The 27,946-nt window shown below is 44.3% G+C and overlaps 1 protein-coding gene across 1 annotated transcript in view; it reads right to left on the bottom strand.

Annotated features, from left to right (window-relative positions):
• The window catches only part of LRRK1 (leucine rich repeat kinase 1), a 79,206-nt gene that overhangs the window by 10,419 nt on the left and 40,841 nt on the right, over positions 1 to 27,946 (bottom strand). The window contains exons 13-30 of the mRNA XM_082060556.1: positions 24,820 to 24,949; positions 24,172 to 24,284; positions 23,098 to 23,312; positions 20,899 to 21,063; positions 18,693 to 18,865; positions 16,809 to 16,929; positions 16,396 to 16,555; positions 15,472 to 15,748; positions 12,327 to 12,498; positions 10,712 to 10,875; positions 9,343 to 9,482; positions 7,804 to 8,053; positions 6,193 to 6,359; positions 4,982 to 5,179; positions 4,041 to 4,318; positions 3,150 to 3,344; positions 2,167 to 2,318; positions 497 to 614 (exon numbers count right to left, since the gene is read on the bottom strand). Of these exons, the coding sequence (XP_081916682.1) occupies positions 497 to 614; positions 2,167 to 2,318; positions 3,150 to 3,344; positions 4,041 to 4,318; positions 4,982 to 5,179; positions 6,193 to 6,359; positions 7,804 to 8,053; positions 9,343 to 9,482; positions 10,712 to 10,875; positions 12,327 to 12,498; positions 15,472 to 15,748; positions 16,396 to 16,555; positions 16,809 to 16,929; positions 18,693 to 18,865; positions 20,899 to 21,063; positions 23,098 to 23,312; positions 24,172 to 24,284; positions 24,820 to 24,949 (3,188 nt within the window). The remainder of the gene's footprint in view (positions 1 to 496; positions 615 to 2,166; positions 2,319 to 3,149; positions 3,345 to 4,040; positions 4,319 to 4,981; positions 5,180 to 6,192; positions 6,360 to 7,803; positions 8,054 to 9,342; positions 9,483 to 10,711; positions 10,876 to 12,326; positions 12,499 to 15,471; positions 15,749 to 16,395; positions 16,556 to 16,808; positions 16,930 to 18,692; positions 18,866 to 20,898; positions 21,064 to 23,097; positions 23,313 to 24,171; positions 24,285 to 24,819; positions 24,950 to 27,946) is intronic.

Here is a 27,946-nt window from a genome sequence, read left to right as displayed (position 1 = left end):
GCAGACAGGGCTCTGAGGGATAAATCAGCCACGATCTCTCTTTATCGTTTTAGCTGCAGTTTTCCTCAGTGAACACAAAACTTGGGACACCCATTTCCCACCAGCTTTCAAATCCCTCAGGCCTCTTGCAAAATCCCACCCTTAACCACATGGTTTCTTTCACTGCTTCCCTTTATCGCTTACAGATAAGGACATTTCCCAGATGAAATCCTGGGTACAGATATGCTAAAACCCAGAGAGTTTTGCCTCAGAAAGTCGAGGTTCCCACGATCGTTTTGAACGCCAGGACACAGGATTTTGATCCAGGTATCAGCCGAGTTACAGGCAGAAACAAAACACCCGGAGACGGCAGATACAAAGTCATGCTGCTCATCTGAGACACCCATTGTCTCAAACACTCTTGGCTTAACTAATTGAAGATGCTCTTTCTCTTCATTTGTGTCTTTCCTAACAAGGTCCCCCTTGAGCAAGACACTGAGGCTCAGGTGACACTCACCTCGGTGGCAGCCCAGAGGGCATTCTGAAATTTTAGTTGGCAGCACAGCTTCATTCCTGGGCAGCTCATCCTCTCCACTTCTATGACTCCTTTCTCCGGATTCACCACCGTGTAGTTTCTGAAAGGAGCAAATAACAATTCCCTATAGCAAACATTCAGCTACAGGATGGTACTCAGCAGTTTTGGCCAAGCCGTAACATGACTGTCCAGATCCGGACGATGCTGCGAGGATCTAACCCCCTCCAAACGGTCATTGGAAAGGAAGAGAAAGACAGATGTGTCACGCTCTTCCTCAGGGGACAGATATGCAACTGCTTCTGCAGAGATTTAAACTTTGCGTGGAAATGGATTAGGAGAACTTATCTGGTCTGTTACTATAATTCAGCTCCAGCTGAACAGCAGTAATTAATAGCTGGGAGGTCTGAGCCCATCTTGCCCATTAAGTTCTCAAGAGAACACGTGCTGGCTCTCCAAGTTCACTGCCGTGGTGTTATCTGGCTTCATTACTTATTCTAGTACATAAACAGAAGAGCACGACTCTTCCAAATAAGAGCGAAGATGTGTAGCCCCATAAAATAATTTATAATTATGACTAACTAATTTTTTTGTCACTAAAAGGATTTTGTTTGTTTGGGGTTAGGGGAAGTTTATTGGGTTTGGGTGTTTGAACAATAAGTGGATATTCATGATCACATCTGTGAGCCCCAGATGTTTCACCAACTGTGGCACAAGCAATTACGCAACCCGAAATCTGTCACATATAAGTAATTTGTTATTCAGCAGCCTCCAGCAAGTGGATTGTCCAGTCAGGAAGCAGATTCACTGAGATATATTGCTGTGAATATTTGGACAACATCCATGTATTCAAAATGCATCTGTGAGTCCCATGTGTTTCACCAGTTTTAGCGGGAATAGTTATACTGTCTGCACTGAACAACTGACCAGGCACCACAAATAGCAAAGCAAATAGCTCATGAACAAATCATGTATCTTTCCCATTAGGTTAATGCTTGCAAATAAGGAACACATTAATATAAATTTCAGATCAGTTTGTGAATGCTTCCAAATAAGATCAGGGCTATAAAAGTCAGTAACATCCATAAAAATAAACCTAACTAGCCCTGGGTCACATGTGGCTGAGGAAAATACCATCATCTCAGTCACAATTTAATAACATTTAAAGCACATGCCTATTCAGTATAGCGCACATTTTACTGGCTGTACACACTTGGATGCACACACAGCTTCAGGCATGTGGTTAACTCCCAATGATTTCAATAGGATTTAAGCATGTGCTTAATTGCTTTGCTGAACAGAGGTGGAACTACAATCTCAATTAGGAAAGGTTTAGTGTTAAATGGCCTCATTAGGAAAGGCAGAACAGGTCTGTTCTCATGTGCAAATGCTTCATCCTGTGTGTGTGAATCATTACACTGCCCTAATCTTCCCCTCATATTAACTGAAGCAGAGTTAAGCTCATTAAATATCCTTTATAAAGCAACCACTGTTCCCAATTAAAAGAGTTTGGGAAAACAGTGTTCACCGTCTCCTTGGCATTCACCCAAATTCACTTTCACCTTCTTTACCTCCCTCCCAGAGGCATAAGTGAAGACGCTGAAGGATTTTCACTTAAAAAGGAAAAAAGAAATTACTAATATGAGCTGTCTCACCTTGTCTCTTCCTTCCCATCCCAGAACACCACGGTGTACTCCTGTCCTTGGGAGCAGAAGAAGGAAGACTGCTTCCCACAGGACAGCAGGTACATAAACGTTGCAAAGGTGGGATCTTTCATCTGTCCTACCACAGAAATAGCCAGTGGACGCTGTGGGGAAAGGAGAAGAGAAAGACATATGTCGCACAAGACAGCTGGAGGTCCAGATGAAATAAAATAATCATAATAATCACCATTTATTAAAGCTAGAGACCCAAGAAGTAGGTCTTCTTTAATAAACGCTTCAGCTACTTTCTCCAATCCGCACCTAATTCTCCTTGTACATCCCTCCTCACTGGTTCTTGGCATCCTCTGTATCCCAGACACTGAAGCCAAACCTCTTCTGGACTTCCACAGTTTGGCCTGTGATTCTCTTACACATTTTATTGACTGATTTCTTCAGGTTTATGAATTTTAAAAGCTGATCCACTGTCATGACAGTGTCTAGCTGTTTTTGAGTCGAGCTGACCTTTGTTTGAAGGACAGCAGCTCTGAAACACCAACTTGCAATTAATGAAAAAATGTAATGCCGCATAATCCTTTTCTTGTACTTTGAACCTTTTTTTCCCCCCTCATACTGCCTTTTATAATCTCAGGGTGTTTGAAGACTTTATAGTTACACTCACAGCGTGATACTGAAGCTGTTTCTAGAAATTATGGGTAACGTCTTGCCCCGGTGAAGTCAATAGCCTAACTGCTATTGACGTTGAGGGACTTTCGTGTCACCACAGCTGTCTAAGGCCACCAATCTGCCATCATTTCATTCATAAAACTCTCATTTAAGTCAACAGAAGCTCTGGGCCAAATCAGCAGGAGGGGTAAACGGGTAACTGAGCTGTTCTGCTGTACTGAGAGCAAGCTCAGCTCTTCTGCATGAAGAGGGCTGCCAGATACCTGTAGCTACAAGACCAGAAAATGCTGCTCATAAGGGCTTTTTCGTACCTTTTCTGGCTTAGTGTCCCAACACTCCATCATGAGTGCCTGCATGCGATACAGCTGCACCTCTTCTGGCTGCCCAAGGACAGGACGGATCCCTTTGGACAGTTTCTTCGCAATCTGGAGCTGGTGTTGTCCCAGCACGGGCCGTTGACCGGACAGCAGCTCATACAGGACCATCCCATACGAGAACATGTCAACCTAGAGCCAGCAACGGAGAGAGAAAAACAAGGGAAAACCTCCCTTGGTGGGTGGAGAGGAGAGCAAGGAAGGCCGTGGTGGGAAAGCTGGTGCGTGTCACCATGCGTGTCAAGGGGAATTCAGCCCTTGTCAGGCCACACCTCAAATGCTGTGCTCAGTTTTGGTCCCTGCTATACAAAAAAGATGTGGACAGGCTGGAGAGGGTCCAGAGAAGGGCCACAAAGACGATCCATGGGAAGCCACCATATGAGGAAAGGCTGAGAGAACTGGGCTGGTTCAGCCATGAGAAAAGCAGGTTTAAAGGAGACCTCATCACCATGTTCCCGTTTTTAAAGCGTGGCTACAAAGAAGATGAGACTCCCTTTCTACAAGCAGTCACATGGAAAAAATGAGGGGTAATAGGTACAATTTACTCCTGGGGAGATTCCAATTAGACACAAGAGATATTTGTCATGATGAGAACAACCATCCACTGGAATAATCTCCCCAGGGAAGCGGTGGATTCCCCAACATTGGACACATTTAAGATTCAGCTGGACAGGGTGCTAGGCCAGCTTGTCTAGACCATGCTCTTGCCAAGGAAGGTTGGACGAGATGATCATTGTGGTCCCTTCCAACCTGCTATTCCATGATTCTGTGAATCAGCCACCCACCACAGTCACCCAGGGGTTGTCCCCATGGATACACCACAGTTACCTTCTCATCGTAGACTATGCGAGGCCTGATCTCAGGAGCTTGGTAGCCCGGTGTGCCTTCCACGCCAAGCGCGCCTTCGTGGAACGACTGCCGGGAGATCCCGTAGTCGGAGAGTTTGATGTTGATGTGCTCTTTGACGTCCAGGGACCACACCAAAATATTGTCTGACTTCAGGTCACAGAAGATGATGTTCTTCTTATGCAGGTAGGCGAGGCCCGTTACAATCTGATATGCTATTTTGTGTGTCAGCATGTGCCCCAGCGGCACAAAGGAAGACCCTGGCACAAAGGAAGAACATATCTTCAATTCTTGTTATTGCAATAACCATTTTTTCCCACCTTTCTATTTTAAACTCCAGAGCAATAACAAACAATCTTTTAAAACATCACTCAGTCCCATGATCTGAAATGACACTGTTTATGTTACTATAAACCTCTGACAGTTCTATTAGAATAATTTTTTTAAAATCCTTTCACTTCTAGATCCCTAAATCTTTTGGTGAAAATTAGTGTTTGACTGAAAGTTGACACAAAGCCAAGGTACCAAGAGGGTCAGACGGCCTCAACTTATCTTGGAATCAGTGTCATTCATTTGACAGTGACAGAAATACAGATAATTATGAGAGAATTTATCGACTGCCAGACACTCATCTGCAAGGGGAAGAGCACAGCACTACTCATGAAGCACTGAAGTGAGATGCACTTATTAATTTGCAAAGAAATTGAATATCCAGATCTCCAAAGCAGTTTTGAAAATCCTGAGCATCAGTTTTTACTAGGTTCCCAAAGGCACAGTTGAAGAGCAGTTCCATCCCTCCCACTTCCCCTAGTCTGGAAAAAAATCCCCTTCAGTAAATCAAGCAATAATTTAAATGTTGTTGACCATTTGTCACTATCACAACTCGGAGAGTGAGCTCTCCCAGGCGGAGCCCCCACATTTACCTTTGGAGTTTTCAGACAACACGGTGGTGAGGCTGCCCAGAGGGGCCAGCTCCAGGGCGAAGCAGAGCGGGTGGATGCTGATGCCAATGAGGGAGACAATGCAGGGGTGTTGCAGCGAGTGGAGCATGCTGGCCTCCTGGCGAAACTCCGAGAAGTTCTTCATGGCATCCATGGCTCTCAGGTGTTTCAGCATGGTATCTGCCAAGACACACAGACCCCCTTTCGTGACCCACCTGAGAAATCCAGTTAGAAATTCTTTGGAAGGTGCTAATCACGGAGAATCACGGCAGCTTATGGAGTCACGGCAACAACAGGGCTTTAAGTTGCATCCTCACGTGGATGCATGAGCCACTTACTGGCACTGGCTATAAGCAGGTTATATACATCTGCCTGAGGAAGCAAGTGCTCCCCTGGTCCTTCAATACCACCCTCAAGTTGTGTCTGGCACACGTTGTTCTCATGTATCACCTGGATGATTTTGGAAAACCCACATTCTGCTTTTTAAAGCTGTGGGTGTGGATGTCATATTGCAGACCCTTTGGTGGAAGGAGCCTTCCTATCCTTTTTCAGCTGCCCTGCCAGAAGGAGGACCCTTCACAGTAATTGTCCTTCTGCCATGGGACACCACAGGCTGCTCAGGCAGGTCTGGTCTTTCCAAAGGTGATTTGTCACTGAGACAGCAGCTGGCCTCCTCCACAGCTCAGGGGTTCACTGCATCCTTCTCTGACAAAAATGAGGAAAATGAAACACTTTTCCCTTTCTTTTGTCCATGGATTGAGGCTCTGCTGGAAACCTGTGCAGGACGAGAACCTGTCCCTGCCTGCAGGAGCTGTCAGGCTGAGAAGGGTTTCCAATTTGCTGCTGGCACAGAGTAAAAGACTTATCGAAAGGCAGAGACCCACAAGTCCTCAGTGCAAACTCATGCAAATCCGCACTTCCCATTGCCAGATAGCTTGGGAAGAGGAGATGAAATCGTGTCTCCCACTCGAGTCAAGGGCTCTGCCTTGGCACCCTGTGTCAACAACCTACATCGGACTCTTCAAGATGCATCCTCCTCCTCCATGGAAACACATCAATTTAGCTATATATATATTTCAAAACTGTATTTAAACAGGTGCTGCCAGCACTGCAGAGAGCGAAGGCTCTTGGGTCTTAGCTTGGGATCGCAGGCTCTAAGAACTGATTCCCGACACCGATCCCAGGTACTATACCTGCAGCTGAAGTGGGAGAACCTTTGCATTTTTTAATCTGAAATCTCTTCACAGCCACCGGTTTTCCTTGGTATCGTGCCCGATATATAACGGTCCCACTTCCACCCTGGCCAAGAACGTTGTTTTCATTTTCACTGCATTCCAGTTTGCTATTTTCCAGGAATAGTCTGCCAAAAAGAGATTGAAACTTTTATTTTAATTAAAAAGCCCCAAAGACACTGTAAATTGATGTCTTTAATGAGATTTCCATTTTCACAAATCCCTAACAGGTTCTTGTCTTATCTACCGACAGGACTGGATCACCTAAACTACCTTGGTTATCTTAACGTACTCTATGCTGGCTCATGTACAACAGATTTCTTGCAGAAAAGAAGTAAATTGGGCAAATAAGCAAAAAGGCTTTTTACTGTGGAAATTTATCCCGCAAGAATGAAATAGGTCTGGAAAGCACATAAGCTTCTTTTCCAAGCAGATGACACAGGTACATATATTCGTACCATTTATCTGTATTAATGATTTTTTTTTTTTTGCTTCATTTACCTCCTGTTCCTCATTTCTCCACCGAGGCAGGACAGGATGTTTATGAACAGCCCCACACTCTGAAACCTGATTATTCAAATCAGCTTACTGTTCCCAGGCTGCAATTCATCATCTCCCCACTCTTCCAGAGACTACTTTTACAGCTGTTCACACTTCAAACATCTCCACTCGCCTCGCACCAGTCAAATAAATCTCTAGGAGATAGCACTGCGGGGAGGAACGTTGTGACGAGCCGATGGGGTGTTTGTTTGCCCAGTAAAATGACCCCAAGGAAGGAACAGGGGCCAGTGGGAGCTCAGAAAGCTCTGACAGCAGCCGACAGGACACAGTTTGGTTTAGAGGTCTCACAACTCTGCATCAAGCACAGGAAGGTCTGAAAGGGCGTGAACCAAAAGAGACATTGGTCTCCTGTCCTGTCAGCTGTCAAGAGGTCTCCTGCTCTACACACTAAGTAATAAAGGGTATAAGACTGAATCCATCTGGGAATGCAGTTAAGCAGCTTAAAGATTTGGCAGTGCTGCTATGGGGAGGGAAGAGCCGTTTCAGCTGTTCAGGGCTGCCACACTACTACAACACAGTGAACAGCCCTCAGCCGAGCAGGAGCCTCAACTCCATGTGAATTCTCCTGTGACATCCATATAAATTCACTCACCTATGGGCTCTTCAAAACTAAAGGTGATTTCAGTGCCAATCTTGTGATGCAGCAGCACTTCCTTTTGGTTTTGCCACATTAAAATCTTCTTTCTGGGATGCCAGAAAGACTCCAACTGCAGAAAGCTCTGGACAGAGTACTGTGCAATACAGGATAGCTGTGGCTTTTAAAAGTGACTTTAACATTGTACCACAGTGATCTCAAAGCAATGACTTGGGTCAGCACACAGCGATTGTCTAAGCAAGTGTGCTGACCACCAGGAGTGCAGTTTAGGATGAACTGTCAGAGTAGGGATTGGGAGAGGATGATTCTTTTCCTTGTGGTCAGTCCGTTCCTCTAGCAGAGATGACTTAGGAAAAAATCCAACCGAATTACATAGATACAATGCAACTTAACCAAGGACTATCAAATAACATTACCTGGCAGGAAAATCGGTCATGAAAAGCTCTGGGACCAGCTCTTGGAGAGAAACGGGGATGTCAGGGTGGTTAGGACACGTGATGTAGTCCAGCTCAATGGCAGTCAGCACACAGTCCTCCATGTTGAAGTACTGCACGTCCTCTGCCTTCTCGCCACACTCATTCTCCTCTGGCTTGGAAGCTGCACAGATGTGGCAGGGCACGTACTGCTCCATCAGCAACGTGCCATCGCTCTCAGTGGCTGTGAGTGCTTCAAAGCAAGCAAGCGAAAGAAAACAACATAACACACACAAACTGCGAAGGAACATGCCCTGGTCTCTGAGCAACCTGAGCTGGGTGAACATGTCCCTGCTCATGGCAGGGGTTGGACTGGATGAGCTTTGAAGGCCTTTCCAACCCAAACTATTCTGTGATTCTAGCATATTCAAATGTCTGCAGTCACTACCTGGTCCACTGGCTGAAAATGGTCACAGTCATGAAAGCAGCAGTTTATTCCAGTGTACTGACTGGAATAAGAAAATATGTTTTTGCAAAGTATACAAAAATAGCAGGGGCAGTACTGAGGAGACAGGATTGGTGACATAACAGGTACTCTGCTTTGGTCACAGGGAACATACAGCCTTGTGAGTAAAATATATTCAGGACCAGCAGAAATTAGAAGTATGTGAATAAAGCATTGGAGAGAACTTCTTACTTGCTGGGTATCTGTGTGAGCTGCGTATAGGGATCACCACGTATGCTAAAGGACATGACTGTGTAGTAGAACAGCAGCTACGAGGCTGCCCAGCAGCTCCAGTAATTAACATTATCATTATTTTAATCCAAAGACAAATAAAATTTTCTTTTATCTTCATAACAGCCAGGACACAAATATGTGAAGATGCACAGAGAGCCTCCAATTAAGAGATTTTGGCACTGTTTTCTAGACCAGTGTGGGACTACAAAAAACACTTCAGATTTTGTTTTGGTTTTAAACAAAGTGTATTGGAGTTGCAAACAGCCCGCTGGGTAACAGCAGGATCTGTGCTGATCAGCGGAAAAACAACTGCAGGACTCAAGGAAGTTACCTTGGCACAGAGTCCTTGGTATCACATTCACTCATGCCTCCCACGTCATAATTTTATAAATTATAGGGTGTTAGAAATGGTGGGCAAATGCTGATCCCAGCTGATGCCAAAGTGAGTTTTGCCATCAAGGGACAGTGCCTAGTAGTTTGGGCCAAATCCTGTCCCTGCTATGAGCACTGGAAGAATCTCTTGAACTCATGGGGAAGCAGGTCCTGTTTGAACTGCCATGTTTCACCTGCGCTTGCTGTGACCGACAGACTGAAAGACACAATGTCTAGACCAAGGTGTGCTGACAAAGAACCTTGATCTGTTTGCAAGTTACCAGCTTTTCTCAAACTTTACTGGCTTGAGACTGTCAGAGCCTGAGGGGTCTTCAATTAACACACAATATCGTGCACCTGGAGAGCTCTGTCAAAGAACCTTCTGTTAAAAAGACATAATACTGCACAGCAAATTACAGTAGTTCTCTTACCAGGAAACCACTGGTCTATCAAAGAGTTAACATGATCCGTGATGAATGCCATTGCTGAAAAGTCTCTGACTTCTGACTGGCAAATGATTTTAATTCCACCACTTTTTTTCTTTTTCCAGTTCACATCAGAAGACTCAACACTGTGAGAAAGCCAGAAGACAGCCGCATGAAGCTTTTGTGAAGTATCAGTGTCAAACAACTTACTTTCTCGCAGGAAACCTGAGTTACATAATAAGACATAGTTCATAAGTAACCAAAATAAAAAGCAATCTAGTTTTGAGGTTGGTTTTCAATTCAGTCTGTTCTACAAATGACTTTCATAAGAGAGTTCTTGCACAGAAGTGCCAGTTGCTCACAACTGGTAAATGCTACAGAAGGTCAGACCCAGAGAAAACTCTGGCCTTGAAGGACAGGGAACAATGGAGAGTTTTGACAAAAATGCTCTGTCCAGATTGATGAAGGGTTAGGAGTTTTAAAAATCAGTAATAGAACTTCAGTGGCACAATAATAGTACTATTAATAATAATAAACAAATAACTTCTATAAAGTGCTTGTAAAACTTCATGAACATAACAATTTTTGTGCAATTCTCACCAAAAAAAAAAAAAAAAAAGAAGCTTTAATACATAGAGCTGCGTTCTGTAACTCTCCAAAGTACATGAGGAGATACAATATGACCATCACCAGGGTCCAGAATTAAGGATTCCAGCCTGTGATTTGCAATGTCTGGGTCCATGGCTCTGCTCATCCACAGACTGTCTACACAAACTCAGGAAAGTCACTGGTCTCCAACCACGCAACAGCACCAGTGGTTCCTCCCTGTCTTGCCAGGGACTGGTTTAAGTGGCCACCTGCTCTCTGCATTTGTGAAGGAACATGGACAGCTGGTTTTCTCCAGGCAGACACTCTGCCTTGCTCAGCTTAAACCAGTTGTCCATAGCCCCTGTTGCCCACAGTCTGAAGCACAGAAGCACCTCCATTGATCTAAGCTGCTGCCACGCAGGGGTGAAGTTTTAGGATTCAGTGGAAAACTCAATGACGTAAGGAAATCTTTGCATGTGAACATGCATGATTTTGCCCTGGCAAAGAGTTCTGCTCTGAATATTGCTTTCTGGTTTCAGGCCTCTTTAAATCTGTGGCTGCAATAACACATAACGTCGATATATTCAGAACTGCCAATCAATCAGTTATTCATCATGGTTGTCACCAGTTGTTACCAGATGAGTTATGAATATTAGAAGAGCCTCCTCTTCTACTGATGAGTGAGCATACAGCATGAGTCAGGCCCATTCATCTCCATTCATATGATGTGTTTCATATACTCTTATGAGTCCCCTGTCATGCACGCTGCATTACGAACACAAATTACCTAAGATAGCCTCCATCAAAGGTAACGAACAGACCTTCCTGCCAGTAAACAGTGTGAGTCCTTTTGACTCGGAACGTGCTGCAGCGGTTCCTTTGAGTGCCTGTGAAGCTGTAGATGGTGACCTTTTTGTTTCTTGTCTTTGTGTTCTTCTTGTTTTCAAAAAGCTGAAACAAGCAGAAAAGCATGAAGATCATTAAATCATTGAAATTTCTCATAAGAATGCTTTTTTAATTGAGCAATAAGGCAACTTGATTTTTTGGACTTCACAGATGCTATCGTACCTCTTCCATTAAAGAGCAACTTGTTCTCATAAAAAAATTTGTGATGGAATGAAAATACACACACTAAAAGTTGGTTTTGTAGCAATGGAAATATTTTCCATGCCACCCAAAAAGGAACAATTTCATATCAGTGAACAAAGCTAATCTTATAACTATGCCATTTGTTATATGAATTCTGCATTTGCAAAAGTCTAAAGAAGCCTAAAGAAGAACTAAATGCTCTAGTGAATGATTAACACTGCCCTCAATGTAGAGAGTTAACTTCTCCACCTGTTTCAGTGGGAGGAAGATGGCTTTTCTCCAAGGCACTTCAAACCAGCACTTAGAGCAAAATGTATTTTTGTTTTAAAACCGAAGACTTCATCTGCAGAACTCCACTGCACTCACTGCCCTTACGTTTATTTGTCTGCAGACTGGTCTGGCGTCTGGGATTCTTTCCATTCACCTCAGCAAGGACTGGAGGAGATCCCCAGCAAAGGTGCTCTGGGGTTATGTAGTGCCCATGAGGATGTAAGAAAGGGGTTGCCAAGACAGCCCATTAAAACAGGTAAAGTTATTACATGGTTCAAGAAACCTGGCACACAGAGGACCTTCCAAAAACAGGTATCATGTTTTCCATGTTTTGTACATCAGTGAGAGAACACAGTCTAAATGGACAGCTGTTAAGAAGATATCAGAGTACTACTAAAAATATTTTGCAGGTATTTATCGCAGTTTCCAGTAGGGCTATGTTTTCAGATATAAGCTGCTGCTGCAGCAAAAAAGCATGTCTGTAACAACATCAAAATTCACTTAGCTTTCAGAACCTTACAAGCACTACTTTAACGACATGCATACCACTTGCGCTAATAGGGTGCCTGCTTGCACTCATTATCCCATTAAGGCAATGGTTCTGTAATTTTCTTCTCATTTAAACCCATATAGCTTCAGAGAGCTGACTTTGGTGGAGCTATTCCAGATCTCCACTGGCAAACACAAGAGCAGAGTCTGGCCCAGTGCAACAGTCATGGACAAGCGCCGCAGGCAGAACTCCAATTACTTGTAATTGGAAGACGCTGGAGGTACTGAGACCTTCCAGGGGATTGTGTTATAAAGAGGCTGTGGAGAATGCAGGCTTTCTACCTCGGTGCCAATATGTTGTTCTAAATGACACCTACTGCGAAAGCAGAATCAGAATTTGATGGCAGAGTCTCATCTCTCCCTATTTACTCAAAAAACGTTACTGAAATCTGTGACTGAAGCAAGCTGAGTGTGAAAAGACACCCGCTTACACTTAGACTGAACAACAACCTTTGCTGTCTTCTTTTGCTTGCAGAGAGATAACAGTAACCTACCTGGAGGTCCATCTCTGCCAGGCTAATTAACATTCGGGCTATGAATCTTTGCCAAAAGCCAACCGGGACAAAACTCATCTTGAAGACCCTTTGGACTGTGTTTGTGGTGTGGTGGCAGAGCCCGTGGATATCTAACGCTGGCTTGGTAGGAAGCAGATGAGGGAGGAGGTAGCTGAAACACATCAAATTCAACAGCTCAAATTTTAGCTACAGCTTGTAACAGTGAGTGCATTGTTAGCGGATAATAAGGCGATTCAGTCTCCAAAGAGATTTTTAATGGCACAGCCTACTGCATATAAAAAAGCTTTTAGACTAAAGGCACTGCAGCAATACATGGAGAAATTCATTTACACTATGGAAGCAAGCAGAGGCAAAACAGACATTACATAATTCAGCCAGGGCTATTGGACGGGGCTAAAATTGAGGTAATGAGCAGGACGTTTGTGTAATCACAAATTAAATGCATTAAAATATAAGAGTCTTTAGAACAGCTGTGATGTTGGGACTCATTTTTTGCTATCTTTACTGCTTTGCCCTCGTAGTAAGCAGAGAATTACAGCTGTGCTTCTACGTGGAACAGAAGATAAATGCAAAAACAACTTACAATAGCTCAGTTTCAGTAAGCCCAGAAGGTGGGGAGAGGAGGTGGCAATGAGGCAATTGCGGGCTGCAGGGACTGGGATGCTCTGGCTGTTAGAACCAGAGCATCTTTTGGGATAGCATGACGGGGTTTCCAGCTGCTCTGTACTGCAGCTGACAGACTCCCCGCCACAGCCCTGACAAACTCCAGGGGCAAAAGCTCATTTGGCAAACTGATGCCAGCAGAGATCTCGCTTGCCATCTCAGACACCTCCTGCAATTAAGTTACTAGGTTCTTTGCCCAAGCATGGAGCAGACTCAGTGCTGTCCGAGTCTGACTGGTCAGAAGTAACATGGCCATGCTGGTGAAGAGGACCACAAAGTTTCAAATTATTTTCAGATTTCCCAGTAAACCCAGATTACTAATTTGTCCCGATCTTTAGTATTTGGAAAGCTAAAACCTTTTGGAAGACTACAACTGCTTTGAAAACTGTGAGCTTATGGCTTTCAATACCTGCCAATAAATCTCTTGATAGTGATATTCTTCTGTACCAAAACCAATCCAAGATGCCTATACAATAAAAAAATCTTATTTGCTTATATAAGCAGAAACACTGCTGTTTTATGAGCGTTGAGCCTGAGAAAATGTGTCAGCATCTGGGGCTCATCACTGATGGGCATGATGACAGCAATGAGGCAAATGGCCAAGGGACTTGACCAAAGTAACAGTGGCAGGGACCAGACACACAGCTAGAACTAATGCTGGGTCCAAATCCAACGCTTTAAGCCTATCACGTTTTCTCTCTAGCAGCTGCAGTATTCTGTAAAACCCAAAATATCAGCTCAGAAAACCCAGCCATCACTAGACAACAGCTCTCTCCATATGTCACAGTCCGTAACATCTGATGACATTTTACATGATCAAATTATCTGTTCCGTGAAACATCTTTGGAATCTAAAACTGATAAATTTTTTTCTTTGCTTGTAAATTAAAATAAGAATGGTCCTACTACTTCAACAAGCGGAACAAAGCTAAATTACATGCACCTTAGGCAGAAAAGTGGAGTGCATCAAACTGAAAGTTCTTGCACTATAAAGGCAGTGAACGCATCGTATGACAGCTAATAAATTTTCCTCAGCACATCCAAGAAAGGGTCTAGGAGTATAAGAAGGCCAGTGAGGCCTTTCTGCACCACAGCTATATAGTGGATTATAATACAGATGGCGATTAGATGCTCTTGAACAACAGCCAATGCAAATTTTGAAAATACGTGAAACATGCCCCCATCCACCCTTTCAGAGCAGAAACTGGCAGCTGCTTTCTCTACTGACTGCACAGAAACCCTATCTGGCAATCTAGACAATAACAGCAGAAGCGCAGTAACAAATAACTACTCTGTGTCTGGCTAGTACATTAAATTAATCCAACCTGCTGTAGCTACAGTCCATCAGTGGGAAGAATATTCTGCTAATGTGGCTTGGATCGCTCTAAAAAAGATTGGGCAGGCCATGAAAAAGTAGTTTCCTTGTTCCCGAGGCACAGACAATGCAATTGCCTTGGAGAAAAACGGCAGATAGTGACAAGGAGTCCAAAAGGCATTTTGGACTAAGCAGAAACATTGCTGCTTTATCTGTGTTAAGCCTGAGAAAATTTGTTGGCATCCGGGACTGGATAAGTGACAGGCATAATGACAGCACAGAGAATGCTGCACTTGTGCTGGCATTCAGAGCTCCCGAGAGGCTCAGGGCGATGCAGCCGCGCTGGCCTGGAAGGGCAAGGAAGTGAAATGCAAATGCCACGGCGAAAGTGCCATACAACTATGGTTTCACCGGTAAGGCAACAACGGGCTGTCGCCAAGCAGATGGGAGAGAGAAAAATAGCAGGGAACTCTGCCCAGAGGAAAAGAGATCAGGGAGCAGAGGGGAGGAGGACTCATTAACATTTAAAGAGAAGGAGGCTTCCTGGACCATTTCTAGAAAAACTATCGATCAACACCTATTGATGCTAAAAATCATGAAACCCACATTGCTACTGAAGCTGCACTTTCCTGATTTCAGTAGAAATACAATACCGCTGCTTGCAGGGCTGACATAATTATTGATTACCCAAAGTTTTCTGCCATACTCAGGAGCGAGGATCTTTCACTGTGAACAGATGACTCTGGCCCACCTATATCTCAGGCCCAGCAGCAGGAACCTCACACCTTCTTTCAAGCGCAGCTGTGCCGGCTGAGCACGTCCAGCTTCCACCTGCTCCTGGCCACATCCCCGGCGGTGTCACTGTCCCTCCGTGCTGGCGGCTGAGCCTGTCACCAGCCTCAGAGCAACAAAGACCTGCTTTGGAAAGTTTTCAACCTAGTTTGTTGGGACCAAAGGACGCTCGTGCCAGGAAATCCAGTCCAAATGGATGGGTGCCTGCCATTACACTGTTTAACGCACTCAAATATTTTCCCATAGCGAGATCCTTGTCAAGACAACTACTCATAGTGACAAAGCCTGGTAATATCCACCAATCAAAAGGTCGTTTTTCTCCAGCCAGGCTAAGCCTCCCTAATTATGAACATACCTGTTATTGGCCACAGGTAGTGCAATTTCAAACTTGGCCAGGAACTGGAAGTACTGCTCTTCCGTTTGCTGAGTAAAGCCCGTCCCAACCAGCAGCATCCTGAGATCCTCTGCTCTGATAACTCCATTCTTAGCTACAGACTTGGAGCTCTTGATGTTGAAAATCCTCTGTAGACACTCGGAGAGCCAGACGGGATCAAGGAAATAGAGGTTTCTCAGGCCATGGCTTGTGTCTGGGAAATGCAGTAGTGTACCCGTTTCTATGAGAAAATTAATCGCTGCAAAAAATAAAGAATTGTAGATTAGCAATAGACCAGCAGCAGGAAACCACAGTGCAGATGAATCAGATTATGAGGCAGTCTGTGCGGTTTTATGCATTCCAGATATAGCCAGCGCGCAGCCAAGCCAAGAGAATAACATTGATCTGAGGAGTGCTGCTATCCGGCACTCCACTTGTAAAACCCACATCTCACCGCTTTACAGTCAGGGTTTCTGTCCCCATCACACCTCCCCTTTACCCTCCTCCTGCCATCCTCGCAGGGAAGGGCTCTCAGCTCCCGCAGAGCAATGCCTCCATAAAGACCACAGCACTGGGGCCCTACAGAGAAGACAGCCTTGAAACTATGGCAACCCTCACTCTTCACAGAGCAGAAATGAAATCAGAAAAAGCTTGTAAAAAAAAAAAAAATGCAGTAGCCTCAGACCATCCTAGAAACTTCCCAGCCCTGTCCCCAAAGCTCCACTACTAATTTTATATCTCACCGTTTTCCAAAGTGACTTCTACACAGGTGTAGAGCACTCTGTAACTCGTTTTTTTGCACAGTAATTATCTGGTGGGGTTTTTTTTAACCCGCATTTTGTTATTCACAGAACATTTCAATCGGTCACACATACTGATTTCCAATAAATTACTGCTCTGACCTACCCGTCTGTAAGTCTTCATAGTCTTTGATATCATTTCCAGGTGTTTGCTCAATCATCAGTTCTATTTGTCTATCTGTTAAATACTGCACATCATCATTCTGACTTCTTCTACGCTGTTCTGCAAGGACGGCTTCTTGAAGACTAAGGTAACTTCTTGGTATCTGCAAGCCACACGAGAAAAATAGCAGGATCAGTATCAGAGAGTGATCACTCTGCTGGAGATGAACTGGCTAAGTCATCTCCTCTTTACAGGGATCTTATAGTGCTGTCTTTTCCCAAAGCCAGATAGTATCTTATAGACTTCGCATGCCTCCTGCATCAACAACAGCTCCTTAAGTTCACCTTCCAACCCAAAACCAAGACCAAAAAAAGCCCCCCTTTAGTAAGGATCACCATTAAAAACAGAGTTCTCACCAATCTCCCTGCAAGTTTCTGTGAGCAAATTGAGCTGCCGACGTCCTTCATGTTGCAAGTGACATGAAAAATCAGCTGTCGGAGTCCATCGAGGCCTTCCAGAGTCTTACATGAGAGCTCACTGCAAAAGTCATGCAAGGGTGAGGATTATCAAACCTTATCAGCACACTGGCTTCCTTTCCAGGCTCACTTTCTCTTATCAGTGACTTTAAATTTCCTGTGTCAGATGAATGGGAGGAAGGCTGTCAGTGAGCATTTTTAGCTTCGGAGAAAAACGCAGAGAAGTCTGGAAAAGATATATTAGGCCAACCTCAGCTCTGCCTGCTTCATTCGCTGTGCCCTGCTCTTCTGTTCCCTGTGCACTGTGATCTTTGGGGACTTCCCTGGCAGACTGACCAAAGTCAACACCCTCTTTATATCCTGGAAGGGACTGCAGAAAGGAGGAGAACACTGTGCTCCGGCAATCGCTGGACACGAGTCCAGTTCTCCCTGCCTCAGATCAAAGAGGCACGATGATGACTACCAGCCACCTTTTCCCACCCTCATTCCAGCCCTTTCTCAGCTGGATCCTGTGATCTGGGAATTGATGCTTAGATCCTAAAGGCTGGCCTTCCTCATCTCTTTAAAAGCTGAAAACCTGCTCTCTCCAGCTCCTACTATTTTTGATCTTTTTGTGGGCTGGATAAGAACAGTTCTCCTCCACTTTCCCCAACAAAGGGTCTTTCTAACTGATCCTACACATGTTCCTGTGGCAGACAGAAAATCCTTTTCTAAAGCAATATGCTTGATCTTAAACCTCAGCCATCAGTGGCACTGGGAAGCGTTTACTCACTGGGATGCCGGGGAATGTAGGAAATCAGGCATGACTCTGACTGGAAGGAAATGCAGGGGGAAAGGAAGGAGAAGGGGAACATGGAGCAGGGTGAAAGCAAGTCCCCTTGCGAAAGATCATGTCAGGATGCTCTGTGGTGATGGGAAAAGAGGCTTGAGAGGACCAAAGCACAAAGCTTTCTCTTTCTCATGGTGAGTCTCTGCCTCACATGGGGTCCCTGGTACCCCCGCTAGCGGGAAGGAGCCAGCTGGGATGCCCAACGCAGCGCTTGTGTCTGCAGAAGAGAGCGTGGGAGGTCTGCTGGTGACTTTGCCAGGCAGCAGATGCAAAGTGTTGGGGACATTGCAGGGCCCTTCTTTACTTGCCAGCTGCCACCTGCTCTTGCCCCAGGCGTTGGCGATGCCACACTGTCTGGTGGCAGGTTGCTGCATGCACGCTCCCCCCATGCCATGCACTCCCTTGGCTGACAAACGCTTCTTTCCCTGCCAAGGAAACCTCCTTTCCCCAACGGCATTCTGGTGTCAGACCCCGTTGCCTGACTGACACCGATTTCCCCAGCAGCACCACTTTTAACATCCCTGGAGCACTCAATGGCACAGGTTGGGGCTTCGAGGGTCTCGGGGGCTGGTCCCCCCCTCATCCTGCCACCACTGCCACGTGAGCTGCGTTCCCACGCAGCCTCCCCATACCAAACCCCACAGCACCCACCCTAAACAGGCACACTTCGCAGCATTAATTACTCAATCTGTACCTTCTCTCTGTGTGACTAATAAACTGTATCCGATTGTAACGGTGAGAAACCTGAGTGGAGCAGTAACACTAAAACAGGCTGGCCAAGGTCACGACTTTGGAGCTCCCAGCTCTCAGATCCATGATCAGATCCCTGAGCAACACTGAATTTCTGATTAGGCTACATTATCTCAGTCAAAAATAGACAAAATGCAATGCTGACACGTCTTTAAACCAGTTCCGTTGCCAAGGAGATTATTACAAAAATGTTTAAAGTGACATAAAATAGAGTGACTGAGTTTCATAAAGGCACAAGTACTTACTGGAGGTGCTTGAATGTGATGTCTGGGAAGCCAGTTGCTCTGGACCCAGAGGGGGATCGACAGAGAGCCAAGACATATGCCCGCAGTGTCGCTATCCGCTCAACACGGAACTTAGTTTCGATTAAATCGAGGTGTGTTCCTACCACTAACACCGCTGAGTTTGGAGCTTTGGCCTGTGAGAGAAAACACCGACAATGATCTCATCCAGATTATATCGTGGTAAATTTGGTGGCGACACGTGAAAAAGAATAACATTTAAGAGGGAGCAGTAATATAAATTAATAAAATTGAATTTATACATAAAATAGAGGCAACCTGTTGTGACATCTTGACAACAGCGGCAAGCCATCTGGGTATTACCGAAGTTCTCCTGCAGAATATGGCTTAATCATCTGCAGCTACTGCAGAGCAGGAAACTGTCAGTTTGGGTTTAATACATCAAGGCTTAACATAAGGGGACTTGCCATGTGGTGTTAAGTTGCTACGAGTCCGCTCAGACAACAGAAAAGAATTTAGCTTAACCTATAGCTAGAAGATCTAACTTTGACATCCAGAAAAAGGCCAGTTACACTCCAGAATGGACACCTGGGAAAGTTACATAAACTTTTTCCCTGGAGGTATACGAAGAGGTGAGATAAACTGCTAGAAATGTCTGAATCTACTTAATCCTGAATCAGTGCAAAGGAATGGATTAGATGACCTCGTGGTTTCTTCCAGCCCTTCCATGATTCTATTACAGGACTGGAACATATCCGTATTTCAGGGAACACGCTGCCAAACACACTAGGATTGCAGAGACTTAAGCAGGGATCAGCCTGCGGATCCAAATGACTTTGACCACAGAAGAAAATTCAGATGCAGACACATATGTTCATTTGCAGTCAGTCCATTTCTCTCTTGTGATGCTCACTGAAATCTCAAACCTGAGTGACACCAAACTGGAACCCAGCGCAGACACAGGAGTGACGGCTGTACCAGCTCAGACCAAAGAGCCCACTTGGCCCAATATTCTGCCTGGAGACTAATAAAGAGTACAGGTACAGGGTAGCAGGTATTTTCTCCCAGTATCCAGCAGCCTGCAGCTCACCGACCTCCTGAGCATGAGACAGTATCTTTGAATTAATAGCGCTTGATGGATTTTATTTCCCGCCAGTCTGTTTTTTCAACTTCTGACACCCGCAGCACACTGTAGCTCCAATAAATGCCACAGGTTAGCAATCTGTTGTGTTTGGGATCCTTCCTATTGTTTGTTTCAAAGATACCATCTCATTATTTCATCTGATCTCTCCTGATTCTTCTATTGTAAAAGATCATGAACAAAGGCTCCCTTGTGGTTTTCTCCTTACCCCTGGCAAGTCTACGTGCAGCTCTCCTCATCTGCCTCTTTCCCAACATGAAGAGGCCTAATTGCTGTGCACTCGGAAACTTTTCCATACTTTTAACCATCATGTTTGTCTTTCTCTGTATCTTTTCTGATGCTACTGCGTGCTTGCTGGGATGTATTAAGGACACAGGCACATCATACATTTTTGAAATATCATAATTATGCTTTTGGTTTTCTTACCTAGTTTGGGGTTTAACTGCTAACTATTAAGCTAATATTTTTGTAACATTGAGTTGTTTCCTTTCTGAGAGGCACTAGCTTAGAGCCTATTTCTGTCTGTGTAATGTTAAGGTAGATATAAAATAATAAATATTTACCAAAACAATTATGAACATGGTATTATCGAAATCAACCAACTCCAATGAATTCTCTGCAGCTCTGACAGCTCTCCCAGCTGAGAGCTGCCTGGGAGGATACTCTTTAGATTATTTGAATCTAAAGTGTTAAAAATATAACCTCCAGACTAATGTGTGTCTAAGCCACACAAGAAAGAAAATGCTTCAACCCCCCCTGGAGCACAGTGTGGTCAAACACTAATTCCAAAATAAGTATGTTCAGCCTTACTTAGCAAGGGTTTATAAATCAGCTTTTGTTACATTCTCTGATGTGTGTGAAGCAGAACAAAGCAAATGATAAATTTAAACCATTAAATATAGCAATACGCCTACAGTGTAACGGAAAATTAATTCCAAAAGCTATGCAAAATTCATAGCTTGAGGAGATTTTAAAAGCAGACCAAATAGAATCTGTAATATCATATATCTGTGTGCTGAGCTACAGTTTGATAAACGGATACCCCAGGGTCCACCAGTGACTTCTTACCTCAATGTTCAGCAACCAGAACTGTAAGTTTGCCACAGCTTCTTCCCCCAGTGCCAAGTTCCAGACCACTATGTACAATGCTTTGTCTGTGAAGAAACACTGATTGACTGTAGACATGCTTGCTGGGCCTCCGATATCCCAGACATTGAACTCCACTGAATCAACCTACTTAGACAAAGAGAAGTGTTCAAATCAAACGGTTGCAGTAAATCACAGTGAGATAATAGCTGAAGTATAAACCTACGCCTGCATAATGTATGACACAAGAAGGGTTTCAATGTCCTAATTGTGCCTCCAGGAAAGAAAAAAATCAACAAGCAATTGTTAAGCATGGCTACCACTTCCCCACAGGAAATCAAGACTAATTACTTGCTGCTAAAACGATAGAGGTGCCCTTGATGCTGGTAAATCTCCAGTTAATGCTGTGGATTCTCCAGTACAAACAAGGGCCTCATTCTGAGCCCTGTATTTCACTGCATCTTGAATAGAAACTGTTTCATCCCCGTCTGCACCATGGTCGGCAGGACCGTTGAAGCTACTTATCTGCCGCTGCCATGGGGAACAGGAAACCCCCTGCTGAAATCACTTCCACTGAGCTCAGCCCTAACTAAGCCAAGCAGAATATAGATGCTCAGAAGATGGGAAACTTCTCAGGCCTTTCATAAACACCTCCTGCACATTGCTCAGAGGCTTCTGATGTGTGTGTCACAGTAGAGATGGGCTAGAATTACAGCCACAGTCAGACTCAACAATTTTTGGGGGAACAAGTAAATGGATGCCTGTCTAGTTCTGGCTCTCTTCCAAGCACCTCAGCATCCATTCTTCCCTGTGCCCCACCACAGCACTAAGAGGGAGCATGGATCTCTGCTTAAATGGCATCCAGGCTCCCAGTTGCAGTCAGGAGCACCTACATTCCTTGAGAGTCTGTGCCTTAATCACTTGGCCCTGCCTGTGACTGATGAGAAACCAAACTCTGCACCAGCTCAGAGCATCATGTAACACCGTGTGGGCTCTGCTTACTGGGCCAGGCCAAGTACTGACTGGTCCCAGACGGCACGTTACCCTACAACATTTCAGCAAGGAGCTAAATATTTCAGTTGGGCTCCGATCTCCCAGCATAGTTCCAGTCTGAAGTCTCCCAGAAACAGCTGGAAGAACTTCCATATTGTTTAAACCAAGCCCTAACCAGCAGCAGGACTGCTTTGCTCATCCAAAAGACCTTCAGCTGTGGGTGCTTGTATGGAGAGACAGAGACTCAGAGGTAGGGACAAAAGCCTGTTTAACATCTTGATCCCACTCCACATCTGCAATTCTGTCTAGGTTTTTATTTTATTCAATTGTGCTTCAACACATAACCCACAAATCCCTTCTTCCACCAAAGCTTTCTCTTTAAAGAGTCAGGCCTTGCTTGCTCCTTTTCATTCTCTCTCTGGCCTGGCACTCTTTGCTGCAGAATAGCTGAACTCAGCAGGCTCCTCCATCCCTTCCAAACTAGCCTGGTGGTCAAAGCTCTTGTCTAGCAAGGGAGAGCCACGTGCTCGTGCATGCTCAGCTCTGACAAGACCTCAGGACCAACTCTTCATGCTCTAATCCCTGCGTTCCTAGGCAGACAGTGGACAGGGCCACCCACAAATCCCTCGAATGCTTGAATGAATTCAGTGCTGTCCAAATGAGTTCAGTATGAGTTGACACACTCCCTGAATGAGCCATCTGAGATTTGGGTGTTTAAGGCATGACTTACACCCCTGGATCATAGCAGAGGTCAGGCATCCTACCTTCCACCCACCTTCCTCACCTAGGACAATTGTGATATCAAGGGAGTCCAGCTTTAGGTACTGATGTCCCTTTCTCTGGCACAAATTGAAAGGAAAATCTGCTGAAGAAAAGCTGATTTAAAACATTCTCTCAGAATCAGTGTCCAAAAACCATGTGAGCTGGGAGAGCCAGAATTTAGACAGTCTACACATGGCTCTCTACTTAGGATACAAAGTTGAGTGCTCAGGAAACCAGAACTGTCCTCTAGAAACAACTGGAGATGAAACAGTGGAATTGTGATAGCTAAAGACATGTCACTTGCAAGGTCTGGCTCGCAGGTAATGGAAAATGTTCTTTATAAAAGGGCAGGCGATTTCAACCCAAAAGGGACACTGTGGGGCCCAAACAACCCACTGGGACCAAGAATCTACACTTGTTTTTCACCTTTGCCTTGTGTCCCACTGGCTTGGGGAGCTCCCATTTTGTCGTACGTATGGTGGCATCACTGTGCATCATCTGAGGGACCTTTCCTGTCTGTAGGATCTCAACCAGCGTTGACTTTCCCTGTCGTGGAGGACCGATGACGATCATCTTCATTAGCTTACACTTTTCTGCTTTACGGAGCTGCGCTCGTAAGTACGCCAGCACTGTTTTAGGGCCTGCGGGGTGGGAAGCGAACAGGTTTTATCTGTGGTTAGCAGTTACAAATGTACATATGTACAGCACAGCTGCACAAAACCTACTGCTGCAGACACATCAGCTGAATTAATATTTTCCCTGCAGTTTCACTGTGGGCTGAGAGAATCCAGAGAATAAACAAAGAAACCTCCAGTGGACAAACCTGAGACAGAGACCCCAGAAAAAGGTCACTGCTCCGAGCCTCTACAATGGAGCACTGTAAGAAGAAACAAATGCTGTGGCTCGTATGCTTCAGAAGCTCAAAGGAAACATAAAATACTAATTTAGTATTGGAAAATACTCAGTTTTTCCTACTACTTTTATGTTTCCAGTTAAAATTAGATTTAGGCTTCAACAGTGTGCTGGAGAAGGAATAATTCCTAATAACTTTGTTCCCACAGGATTTTCTTATTAAAACATACACAAAAAAAGACATTATTGTCCAAAAACTTTGCAGCTTACAATAAAGTCACTTCAATGTGACTGTAACTGCTGATCTTAAACACTTGAGTCTTTAGAAAGGCCGTCTACATACACTAAAATATACACATTCAGGAAGCAAGCCATGGGATTTACCTGGCATGCATACTGCAAATGAAATATTGCATTTATGAATCATCAATTTAACACAGGATCTATCTTAAATTGATCATATAACCAGAGCTTAGCATTGATCATCAAAGTTGCAAATATGTGCAGGAGGTTTCCCTACACAATTCCAGTTAACCTCAACAAGGACTTGGGTGCACACTGTCTGTTCCTGTTCAGGACTATTAAAAGGAAGTGATTTTTATTATATGTTCAGTTAATTTAATAGAGAACATAGAGGATCAGCCTTACCCTCTTTTCTGATCTCTGCAGGAACGTTACTGATATTTAGTTCCTCGATATCCAGCTGCCAGAGATTAGCCAGTTGTCCAAGTTCTGGAGGAAGCTCTCGGATACCAGGGTTACTGTACAAAAACAAATAAATCTACCAACAACCAGGCTTTGTGTCTAAGTAGCTGCTCTCACAGACTCTCAGATTACACTATTCTCTCCTTGCAAAAATCTTCCATTAACATTTTAATAAGACTACTCAGCACTTTAATAGTAATTTCCATCCTAAAAGTGATGTATAACCTCAATTTATCCTCTGAGGCAGACAAGTGTAATCATCTTTACTGGATAGTTGAAGAAATAAAGGCAAAAATGATGAGTTATTTGACTCTAATACTATAGAAGCTGACAGCAAAAAGCCAGAATGAACTAGAAGCACATTATCTTCCCAGGCCCTTGTTCAAAGCATTAGATCATCTTCCCTAATTCAAAAGGCCAGCTTCCTCCTTATCTAAAGCAAATGATGGGCACAGTTCTAACAAGGGGGTTATTATATCCAGCTTTTTGACTTCAAAAGCACTGGACATTTGGGGTGGGGCTCCACAGAAGACTGGTCACTAAAACAACATGGAAATAATATCATATAGCTTTTCCAGGTCACAGACTTACTTTCCTAAATAAAGCTCTGTTAAACCTTTCAGAAGGCAAACGGATTGCGGGATAGAGTCCAGCTGATTGTCGTTCAGATAAAGGACTTCCAGAGAATCACTCAGAAATGCTGGGAACTCCAAAAAAGGACCTGGAACAAGATAGGAAACGAATTGCACCTTTAAAACATAACAGGCACCAAGGCTTTGGACCAAGAGCCTTCACCTTAACTTTGCAGGCAGGACATGAGGTCATGTTTCTTGGCAAGAACCACCACAAAGAAACAGCAGAAGAGCAAATGACCTTCACCAGTGATCAAACACCAATGCTGACACCTCAATTTTTAAGATCATGGTGATGCACATGTTGGAAGGTGACAATCTCCAGAACCACTGGAGTGCTGAGGGAAGAACTCCAGGCCTTCCAAGATGACTATACATCAGAGGACAAGTGGCACTGCATTTCTTGCTGTTGAACAGCTGGTAATTCCAGGCTAACAGCTGGCAATGAAAGGGCACACTAAGGGCACAAGTGGTTCCCAACATTTTTTCTTTCCCATGTTGCCTGAGGAAAGCCAGAACCTGCTCAGAATTTATGTTCAGGCCCCCACCACATTGCATCCTGGAGCAACTTACAGTGAATCTATGTCAATAATGACAGAGAAGAAAACCCAAACTGCATCTGTCAGACTGCTCAGCTACGTTGCCTCTAAAGCACCGCTTGCATTTACCCCTCTGTTCTGTTTTAGACTGCAAGGTCTTGGGGCACTTCAGATTTCTTACACGTTTGAGCAGAAGTGAGTGGATTTTGGGAGCAACCCAAGCAATAACAGCAATAACTGCAAGGCTGAGTTGCTGCTGCTGGAAAGGCTTAAACAAAGGGAAATTCAGCTGGTTCCAAAGAGCATCATTTCGCTCCACAAATTACTCCTGGCATAGTGACATGAAAAGCTACCATGAATTGTGTTGCTGTCTTAAGAGTGTCAGATGTATCTACCAGGAAGCATCCTGAAGTCAAGGAAAATGAGGCCACACAGGGACAAGCATATTCTGAGTCTCTAATTAGGAAAGTACAACCAGCACCTTCCTCAAGGACAGGGCATTTGCACTTCCACAATGATCTTCTTCCCTTACAGAGATGACTTGAGGAACTGTAACTACACTTAGCCAAAAAAAGAAAAAAAAAAAAAAGGAAATGGAAGAGGTTTTCTCAGGAGAATATTCCCCAGTTCTAATATTAAAAATTCCCCCGTTCTAATATTAACAGCATTTCAAGCCTGAGCTATGATCAGAAAAGGAGTGAGATAGAGTCTCACTGTCTGCAGGGTGTTTCACATATGTGACAGGACTGCCTGGTGTGAGCAGGGTGTCACAGTCCGCCTTTGAGTTTTCAAATAAAAAACCATCTTTGGGATTATTTTAGAACAGCAGGCTTATTCATGGACTCAATTCACTTCCTTTCTGGCTCATCACTGGACTTAAACTTTTCATTGTTCCTCTTCAGTACACACCTCGGCACAGACATATTTAGTCCCTCTTAGACACGTAGGAGCAAACACCTAAAATACTCTCAATTCACCAAAGAGTTCCAGGCAGAAAGGAGTGTACTATACTGGAAGCAAGCTCAAAGTGTTCATGAATTGTAATTATTTATTCATGAGTTATTTATGATTTCTCTGGCTTGAGATCAATTTTTCTTTTAAAGAACGGTAGAAAAATTAAAACAAATCCCATCTAAAAAATATACTTTTGGATGAGTAGACGCCACCAACACCACGTGTGTGTGCAAGAAGTTATTTTGAGATTTCTCAATCAAGTATATTGAGCATCTATAAATTATTCTCTTTAAATAATCTAGACTTGAGCAAACAGCTTTGTTGGTGAAATCATGTGAAAACCTCCCCCCCACCTCACTAGAAGACTTCTGTGAGCATCTGATGTACTCCAGCTTCTGTTTTCTCTTCATGTTCTCTAAATTCTTGGCCACATCCTCTAGTATCACCAAGCTATATTTGGCATAGGAACAGAGAGAAAAAGATGAGCTGGCTTTGCTCTGTCTCTGTGGCTATTCAACCACGGCACCAGCCAGGTGGGCTCCTCTGCACCCTCCTGCAACCTGAGGCAGCTCCAAGTTGCACCGGGGTGTTACGTGTCAAGGCTTTTCAAATGGTACTAATGCGGAGTCCACCCTCTCCTCCTTTACGTAGAGGGGTTATGTGGGGTTTGCAGCACACAGAAATTTCCTCTAGGACAGCAACTCCCTTTTATAGATGCTTCTAGCTGCCTTTCTCCTGCCCTTCTCTCCCCATTGGGAAATGCTGCTGTAGCACGTCATGGAGAAGCTCTGAGGATATGGCAGACTCCACACATTCACCAGACTCAGACTCCTTTTCCAATTATTCTGTGTTCAGGATTTCACTGACATCACAGCATTTCTATTTCCATTTCCTACTTGCAAAATGAAGCAAACCAACCCTTTCTCCTCAGGGTGCACATGCAGGAATCACTGCGCAGCAGCCTCTTCTTCCACAGACAGAAAAATGAGGTGGGATTAAGCCTTGCCTGGAGGTCCAGGCAGAACCTCTGCCTCTTAGATGAGCAGATCAGAGGTTAGGACCTTCACTCCTAAACTACAGCTATGGTGTATTTCCCAGTTTTACCTATTCACGTTGACCTGAGATCGTGCGGAATTTTTGGGGGAACTGAGGAAAGCATTTGCTGCAGGAGTCTCTCCCTCCCACGAGCAGCTGAGAGCTGCTCAGATGTGTGCCATGAAGGCGCCAGCGCTATTTGACTCCACGATTTGCAAAGAATGCTGTAGATCAAGCCATTCTTCAGGCAGCCAAGAATGATAAAGCTCTCCAAACAATTTAAAATACAACAAACAAACAAAAAGAAATGCAGATGAACCCCCTAGAGAGCAGGAAGCAGCGCAAATATCTTCAGATGTGTCTTGGTTCTCTCTGGGATTTCATGTGCACTAATACAGAACATTTCTGCCCTGCCCCAAACTGCAGGTGCAAATCGCAGAGACAGAGGAAAACATACAGTTTACAAATTCAGCAAGAGAAACAATCCTATGTGTAATAAGACTAATTATGGGTTAATTTCCCTTCAACATAACGGTTAGTACTCTGGCTAAAAAGAAC

The sequence above is a fragment of the Streptopelia decaocto genome (assembly GCF_964273445.1).
Source record: "Streptopelia decaocto genome assembly, chromosome: 9".
NCBI lineage: Eukaryota > Metazoa > Chordata > Aves > Columbiformes > Columbidae > Streptopelia > Streptopelia decaocto.
This window is presented reverse-complemented; position numbering and strand designations above follow the sequence as displayed.